We start from the raw sequence: 8,340 nt of genomic DNA, 5'->3' as shown, positions 1-8,340 counted from the left end.
GATACTTTGTAATGATTTTTTTTTTCCGAGTGTATTGTTGTATTGATGTTTTTGATGTTTTTAATAGTTGAGTCATGAGTAACTAAAAAATATTATTATTATTTTCAAATTCCAAATGTAAGTAAAGTATATCATAGGGACTTGCGGTGAATTGTATTCATTTTCAAGGGTCTAACTGCAATATCGTAAAAACTTTGAAGCATATTTCTACAAATTAACACAAAAGGACCCATACTTTCTCAATTATAACTTGCCACCCACCATTGACATGAATACCGCGTGTTCTCGTAGTCTTTCTCGCCGAAAAATCCAACAAAAATACTCGAAGAATTTCTCATATCATCTGATATATGATAATTGATAATTAAGCAGCAGAACCCCAAACATCAAACTTCGAATTTTCAGGTTTTCTGTTCATCATCGCCAACATAATCATCAACCTCTCTCACTGTCTCAAGGTACCCTTATCTCTTCATTCTTCCATTATCCATCATCGTTACGTGTTCTTCGGATTTCTGATGCTGTTATCGCTGCCAATTGAACGATTCACAATCTGTTTTTATGGGTTGTCTACGCTGTTGAAGAATTGACATTCTAGGTCGGGGTTCATCCGATTCTTATTTTTGGTTGCACGACTTTGAATAAAATTGAAACAGGTTAAATTCAGAATCGACTGAAAAAAGCACAACACGTTTCATACAAAATTTGGGAAAAAGTCTTTTAGGGAATTGAGATGATTTAAAAAAAAAAAAAATCTCAAATCTCTTGACCTGGTTGCTTTGTGGTTATGCCAAGTCATTTATTCCGTCTGCCGCCCCATTGATTCTACAAAAATTCATGCTTATTTCCATATCTGATCTTAGGGTTTTATGATCGAAAACCACATGGGTTTTAATTACGAGCTCGGATTAACTCATTGAATTCACTTTTTTTTTTTTTTTTTTTTTTTTTTTTTTTTTTTTTTTTTTTTTTTTTTCTAATGTGGAATTGTGTTTTCCAAAAGAAACATTCCTGACTGAATGTGTACATGATGAATTCAATTGCAGGCAGTAAAGGACATTTGATTTGGTATATTCATACGGAGGTGAGAGGTGAGATAGAGAGGGTCTACTGGTTCGCAGAGCCATTGTAACTTCTGCGGGCCTCAAATCCTCTCTGATTCTTTGTTAAAGCTAGAGTATCATCATCATCATCATCATCATCATCATCATCATCATCATGGGTTCCGTTTGTTGCTGCTTGCGTGATGAATGTGAAGATTATGTTAATCCCAATAGTTCCATTTACAGAAACTGCATCTGTCTTCGATGCTTTCTTCAAAATTTCTTATATATGGTATTTTCATTACCACTCATCTAATCAAATGTTTCATGATTTTATTTCTCGCTCTCATGATACTCAATAGTTACTTATTCCATGATTTTCTTTGAATAGTACGCATCATTATTCCAAAGAGGGGAAGAACATGTGAGGCTTCCAAGCCCTAATTCCATTCAAGGGACAACAACATCTTTTAGTTCATCAGCATCACTTGACGATTCTTTATCTGGGGTGTACAGATCACCTCCTAGACCTTTACCTTATGATGTTGATCCTAGGTATATTCGTCTTCAGAGAGATGGACTTGTTTCTAGAAGGGAGAAGGGCTCAAGTCGTTCACAGGAAGAAGGTGAACCATTAAGAGGAAGTGATAGTGATACAGAAACAGATCCTTTATGTGCTGCTGGAAACAAATGGAATAATAACAGCTCCACTTGTGAAGATGGAGCAAAAGGGTTACAGACAAAATCTTCTTTAAAGGTTTCAAACACAAAAGAGTCAACTGGATATGCACATATTTTTTCTTCATCCGAAGATGAAGACGTTTGTCCAACATGTCTTGAAGGTAAATTTTCATTTTTCACATCATATATAGATATATCGTTATGGAAGGGTATTTATGACATTTTGATGTATTGGATTGCAGAATATACTACAGAAAACCCTAAGATCGTTACAAAGTGTTCGCACCATTTTCACCTTGGTTGCATATACGAGTGGATGGAAAGAAGTGACAGCTGCCCTGTTTGTGGCAAGGTAATGGTTTCACTTTCGTTATGGAAGGGCATTTATGTCATTTTCTTCATGGCAACAACTTTGGATGTTTTTTTTTTGTAGGTGATGGCATTTGATGAGGAGACTGTTTAGGCTTTTTAACATGAAGTGTTGCTGCTATAAATATAATCGCGGCCACAAAAGAAATGAAGATGATAAAGAAACCAAGAAAACAGCTTGTAAATTCTTTGTGAATACCCACCCGCATGTTACCTGTGTTCTTTTTTATTATCATGTATAAAAATGGATTAATTGTTCGATATAATTTCACACGTTCTCTTACACTCAGTTATTGAAGAAATCTCTTGAATTATACAGGAAATACATGCCCATTGAATGGGAATGCTCTTGTATTTTTTCACTTTATCTGTATTTACATGTGTTCAAAAAGACTTTTGAAAGCAGTTTGTTTTGACTTCCAAATGATTATGATTCAAATCAAGAGCATAAACAAAAACATAAGTTTATTTAACCAAAAACAAATCAGATAAGTGATATATTTATTGCAAACATTAATGTATGAATGTATAAAAACAACTTGATAACACTCTTATATGTAGCAATTACTAGATGAAATCACTCAATTAGCAGCCACTTGAAAAGCTCTCAGGAATACTTCTGCAGGTTGGCCACCACTCAGCTGATGTTTTCCATTAATCTGAGACAAAATAAATAAATAGCCTTTAATTCAAACTGAAAGGCAAAAGCCAAGAGTAAATCTAATTATCCAATCGCCTACCACATAATGAGGGACACCAGAAATGTTGGCTGAGTGTTTCTCAAGTTCTTTATTAACCTTCAAGAATTCATAGTAACCAACAAGTTTATTATAAACTGGTTTTACTATGTAAAACAATTGAACAAACATCTTTATTTTTTGAAATTTTTTATAAAGTTGAAACATACTACCTCCTCAAGTCCCATGTTTGGATCATCAAGAAACTCAGCTGCTCCTTCTATCCCAGCTTTCCTTGCAGATTCCACAAGAAAGTTCCTGTATTCATGTTGTTCAATCACTCAATTTGGTTGACATTAAAATGAAATAAGAAGTTTTGTTTGAGTAACAAAGGGTGTTTGATAATATATGATGAAATGAAGTTAGTTACCTGTCACCTATAAACTTTCCCTGTGTGAAATAGCCTTTGAATATCTCTTCAACAAGATTGTGTTGCTTATCAAGCCCTTGTTTCCCTGCAAAAAGTATGAGCCTGTGGCTTTCCAGGGAACATCCCCTGCTTTCCAGAAACAGAATCAGTGAGTTCTTGATGTGTTTCCATAGTTTAAGAATGGAATGGAATGGAATTATAGACTTACGTGAGGCCTGACATGCTGTATTCCATTCCGATTTCCTTAAAAACCTGCAATTCGATAGCATTAATACAAACGTCCAGGAATTGAAAACTGAAAGCAAAATGAGTGAGTTACCTGAGACATCCGAACACTCATTTGATCAGCTCGAGAACCAAATTTGCTCCTGTAGTAATCGATCTTGTTAACCCCTTCTTTAGGGGCAGAAGGGTTTAGTAAAAATGGATGCCAGTTAATCTGTTTCAGAAACAATAAACAGATTAATATATTTAAAAACAGAAGAAAACAGATTGAAGTGAGAGAAAGTTAGAACCTCGAAATCGTATTGATCTTTTGATAGAGCTAAAGCTTTGTCTAGATTCTTCTTGCCCACGTAACACCATGGGCACACACTATCCGAAGTCACATCAATTTTAATGAGCTTCTTCCCAGCTGTATTTGTTGATTGAGCCATTAATCTGGTGTATCTGCAGTATTTCTGAACAAAAGTTATCGGTTTCAAAATCAGTTCAATTTCAATTGTTCCCTAAAACATTTTCAGCCGTTTTTACCAGTTTCAAACGCACATGCAATGTTTTTAACAACCATAAAAAATGAACAAAAAAGGTTAATTATCCGATCATGAAGCTGATATATTGAATCGGTAAATGTGAAGATTTTGTCAAAATTGAAGGCTGAAGACTGACCTCGAAATTTCCGAACTTCAAAGTTGTTGAACGGAGGGCGAACACAGAAGAGGATTCCTTCTGGCTTGTATATATACGTCTACTGATGCCAAATATGAATGTAATCACATCATTTGGGGTTTCAATTGTCTTCTATGTGACGCGTTTGTTTGACTTCGAAATGTCAACCACCTACCGTCATGGATGATCGCCAATTAGTCCAGAAAATAAAGGGCTGAAGTGGTACTAGTGTAAAGTAGAAGGGGTTAAGGTGAACTGATAAAAGTTACAATCTTTTTTGTTTTTGGACTGACAAATGAATTTGATTGAAGTTGACCCCTAGAGATTCGATTTGAGTTACAAAATTGTCATTATGATAAAAGCAACACTAAAACGTTTATGCATTTATGCTTGACGATCAAATTGAAGGTTTGAAAATGGGATTCCGGTAATTTTTTAATATGTATGAAAAACTGAACAAAGTTCAACGAAGTAAACAAAAACCTAACAAGAGTTGAAGAGCTAGAATTTTTTTAATGGATAACCAAATAGAGACAAGCCTCATACTTGGGATTAATTTCGATGTCAATATAATAATACCAAAGAAGATCAGTGGACAATAAAGATTTAGTGTTTGTGATTTCCATATCAATAAACTGAGATAAAAGGAAATTTCATAAGCGTTAATTGGTCATCGGGATTTGATATTGGGAAGTTTGCTAAAAAATAAGGATGCGGATACTTCCGTCAAAGATTGTGACAAAGACTAAATAAATGATTTATTTTTGGAGCTAACTCGATGATTGTTCCAAATCAATGATTTATTTTTGGAGCTTCGACAAAAATCATTTCCATGACTCCACACTCTCTGTCATGCCCCATTCCGTAGGCAAGCATCAAGATTTGATTTTTCCCATAACCACCACGAATATTGTTCCTAAGTATGTAGGTTTATAAAATAGGTAGAATCTATGGCGATATTGTCACAAATAGACATGCAACATGTGCATGTGTAAACGAGAGGTATTAACTCAACTACTAATGTGTAAATAATCACTCTAAATGTCAAATTTAAATTGAATCCCCCCATTTCAGAAAAGTTGGATATTTTTCAAAAAAAAAATACATAATTTTTAGTTATTCTTTAAATTTTAATGGTTAAGTGATTAATGGCTTAAGAAATGTAGGGGCTGAAATGGTTTTAATGTAAAACGCAGTGGGTTAAAGTGAAAACTTGGGGAGTGAATTTAGATATATAACCAAACCCAAAGGGTCTGGAAGATTCTTCTATGGTGTCGAACGGCACACATTTTTCCGATCACCGACAAGAACACCGAATCCCTTCGACCGTTTATCCCCCAAGGTCCTCGGAACTCAACAATCATTCTACGACAACCCAATCATTTCTATTTTTGTTCCGAAGATCAAATCTTATCCACAATCGATCTTCTCCAGTCAAAGGTAATCTCTTCCCTCTTGCATATATAATCTAACATCTACGCACTTAATTCCTCTTCTTCAACATTTCTTTGCCGGTCAAGAACAATTTGAGAAATCCAAGGTGAAATAATTTGCCACCTGTTTACTTTCCTATCATCAATCAATTACCTAAATTAATTTGATTACTATTGATATATATTTCATTTTAAGCTTCCGTAGCGGTTAAGAATATACGAAAAATCAAAAGTGAAACCCTTGTTATTACATTTTTTGGGACATCGTTTGATTGATATTTGATCATATTCAAGTTTCATTTTTGGGTTTAGATCTTTGTTCATAGTTTCGGTTTCAATTCAATCCAAATTGACAACAAATTGGGAATACAATTGGTTAACGCATGATTGTTAAATGCAAATGCAAATGCATATTGATTTGTGATTTGTGTTTGATTAGGTTTGTCAGGCGGTGTGAGTAAATGGCGATTGATGAAATATTTGGAGACACTCCACCGGTGGTTTCCCCAACCAAAAGTGCACTTTACGTTTGGGGTTATAACCAGTCTGGACAAACCGGTAGAAAATGTGAAGACCAAAACCTAAGGATCCCAAAACAGCTTCCGCCTGATCTTTTTGGGTGTCCAGCCGGAGCCAATTCACGTTGGTTAGATGTGACTTGTGGACGAGAACATACTGCAGCCGTCGCCTCTGATGGCTCCCTCTTCACTTGGGGTCAGATTCCATTTTTACCCTTTCTTCAAATTGTGATTATTGTAACTTTTTAGCACATATTTTCATTCCTTTTAGGGGCAAATGAGTTTGGTCAGTTGGGTGATGGAACTGAAACGAGTAGAAAACATCCTAAAAAAGTGAAGCTTTTGCAAAATGAGTTTGTGGTATCCGTGTCTTGTGGGGCCCATTGTACTGCTGCTATTGCAGAGCCACGTGAAAACGATGGGACAATCTCTTCTAGAAGACTTTGGGTTTGGGGACAAAATCAGGTTCATAATCTTTTCCACCCACAATAGCAACCTACTTACATTTCTCTTTTAAAGATAATAATAATAAAATATGTAAGAAATGAAGTACATTGCCCATATTGGTAGCAAAGTTGTAATTCCATTTCTTCCATCTTTTCAGGGATCTAATTGTCCTCGTGTATTCTGGGGAGCGTTTTCTCCTAATACAGTAAGAATTTGAATACTATTATTATTATGTTTCCTTCCATTAAATCGCAAAAATAATTCTTTTATCTTTCAATAATTTCAATCTATTCAGATTATTCGTCAAGTGTCATGTGGAGCTGTGCATGTTGTGGCACTATCAGAGGAAGGGCTGCTACAAGCTTGGGGTATAAAATATAAAATTATAAACGCCTTCCCCTTTAAACTTTTTTTACTATTGATCTCTTATTAAATGCATGTATTAAAATATAAACCAGGCTACAATGAATATGGTCAACTTGGAAGAGGTGTTACTTGTGAAGGCCTTCAAAAGGCACGTATTATAAACGCATATGCTAAGTTCCTTGATGAAGCCCCTGAGCTTGTAAAGATTACTCAAGTTTCATGTGGAGAGTATCACTCTGCAGCCATATCAGAAGATGGAGAGGTGTAAGTGCATTAAAAAAAATGGGCCTTTTGTTGATGAAGATAGGTTCTAGAACACAAGCCGATTAATCGCTTGGAGGTCAAGGCAACCTCACATCAAATCATATGTTGTCATCATTCCAATTCTGATTTTGAATTTGTAATTTCACATTTGATTTCAGCTACACATGGGGGTTGGGAAGCATGGGGCAACTTGGTCATTATTCTCTTCAATCAGAGGACAAGGAGTTGATACCACGGCGTGTGGTGGCACTTAATGGGATATTTGTGAAGAGTGTAGCATCAGGTGGTGTGCATACGTGCGCTTTGACTTCAAAAGGAGGTCTATACGCTTGGGGTGGTGGTCAATCTGGTCAACTTGGGCTGGGCCCACAAAACGGAATCTTTTCATGCGACTCTGTAACCATGTTTCGGAACATTCCGGTTTTGGTCCTTCCATTTGGTGTCAAACAGGTTGCTTGTGGACATTCTCACACACTTATCTGCACACAAGATGGTAGAATCCATGGTTGGGGTTATAACAGCTATGGCCAAGCTGCTAACCAGAAATGCACTTATGCTTGGTATCCATCTCCAGTTGATTGGTATATCTCTCTCCTTCTCTCTTTCTCTCTCCTTTGACTTGAAGGTTTGACCGATGAATAATCGAAACAGGTGTTTGGGGGAAGTAAGGAAGCTGGCAGCTGGTGGGGGCCACTCAGCTGTATTAACAGACGCGTGTTCATTGAAAGAGTTGTGTGAGTTTCAAATTGCAGACTGTTTGACACCATGGAATGCTTCTATGATTGAAGATGTTGCATATCGAACTGGTTCAGATGCTTTGGTTCGTCTTTGTGAGAGGTTAAGGTATTTATATATTAAAGTTGTGACATGTTTGACCATAAAAGTCAACTGTCTTCTGAACCAGTTTTGTTTGTCATTGTAGGGAAGGTCACTCTGATGGTGGAACTTGCAAATGTTAAAATTGCTTCTGTAATCTGAAATTCACATGTTGGGAAACTTCAACAATTGATTGATGAATTCAGTAGTTGATTTATACAAATGTGTGTTTAAGAACAGGTGGAAATATGTGTCATGTTAATGTTGTAGAACTGTTGTATATGTAAATTAAGTGTTAAAACGGGGCTTGTTGCTGTCGATGTAACTTGCAAGTCATTATTATGTAGATACATACAATATATGATGAAACCAAATAATAGCAAACAAACATCCATATTCATGGTCATG

General features: G+C 35.9%; 3 protein-coding genes across 5 annotated transcripts; 2 read left to right on the top strand and 1 right to left on the bottom strand.

Annotated features, from left to right (window-relative positions):
* Positions 1-234: 234 nt before the first annotated feature.
* Positions 235-2,382, top strand: LOC111920089 (E3 ubiquitin-protein ligase At3g02290). 2 transcript variants are annotated; one of them, XM_023915672.3, is made up of 5 exons: positions 235-458; positions 1,047-1,335; positions 1,435-1,885; positions 1,967-2,076; positions 2,158-2,382. In XM_023915672.3, the coding sequence occupies exons 2-5, from the start codon at positions 1,219-1,221 to the stop codon at positions 2,185-2,187; spliced, it is 708 nt and encodes a 235-aa protein (XP_023771440.1). In that variant the 5' UTR covers positions 235-458; positions 1,047-1,218; the 3' UTR covers positions 2,188-2,382. The 2 variants fall into 2 exon arrangements, with proteins under 2 accessions (XP_023771440.1, XP_023771441.1); XM_023915673.3 differs by lacking the exon at positions 235-458 and adding an exon at positions 465-598.
* A 195-nt stretch (positions 2,383-2,577) lies between these two features.
* Positions 2,578-4,258, bottom strand: LOC111920090 (uncharacterized). Of its 2 annotated transcripts, none has more exons than XM_023915675.3 (8): positions 4,089-4,258; positions 3,716-3,869; positions 3,520-3,639; positions 3,409-3,452; positions 3,201-3,326; positions 3,004-3,088; positions 2,834-2,890; positions 2,578-2,752 (listed from the first exon to the last, which is right to left on the bottom strand). In XM_023915675.3, exons 2-8 carry the CDS (start codon positions 3,854-3,856, stop codon positions 2,675-2,677), a joined length of 651 nt encoding a protein of 216 aa, XP_023771443.1. In that variant the 5' UTR covers positions 3,857-3,869; positions 4,089-4,258; the 3' UTR covers positions 2,578-2,674. The 2 variants fall into 2 exon arrangements, with proteins under 2 accessions (XP_023771443.1, XP_023771442.1); XM_023915674.3 differs by having other exon boundaries at positions 3,716-3,880; positions 4,089-4,257.
* A 1,086-nt stretch (positions 4,259-5,344) lies between these two features.
* LOC111920092 (ultraviolet-B receptor UVR8) lies at positions 5,345-8,338 on the top strand. Its single transcript, XM_023915676.3, has 9 exons — positions 5,345-5,528; positions 5,961-6,235; positions 6,311-6,504; positions 6,644-6,691; positions 6,782-6,854; positions 6,945-7,116; positions 7,275-7,697; positions 7,768-7,959; positions 8,039-8,338. The coding sequence occupies exons 2-9, from the start codon at positions 5,983-5,985 to the stop codon at positions 8,073-8,075; spliced, it is 1,392 nt and encodes a 463-aa protein (XP_023771444.1). The 5' UTR covers positions 5,345-5,528; positions 5,961-5,982; the 3' UTR covers positions 8,076-8,338.
* Positions 8,339-8,340: the final 2 nt, after the last annotated feature.

This window comes from Lactuca sativa, chromosome 2 (assembly GCF_002870075.4).
Source record: "Lactuca sativa cultivar Salinas chromosome 2, Lsat_Salinas_v11, whole genome shotgun sequence".
Classification (NCBI taxonomy): domain Eukaryota; kingdom Viridiplantae; phylum Streptophyta; class Magnoliopsida; order Asterales; family Asteraceae; genus Lactuca; species Lactuca sativa.
The sequence above is the reverse complement of the archived record's forward strand: the minus strand, read 5'-3'. Positions and strand labels throughout refer to the sequence as shown.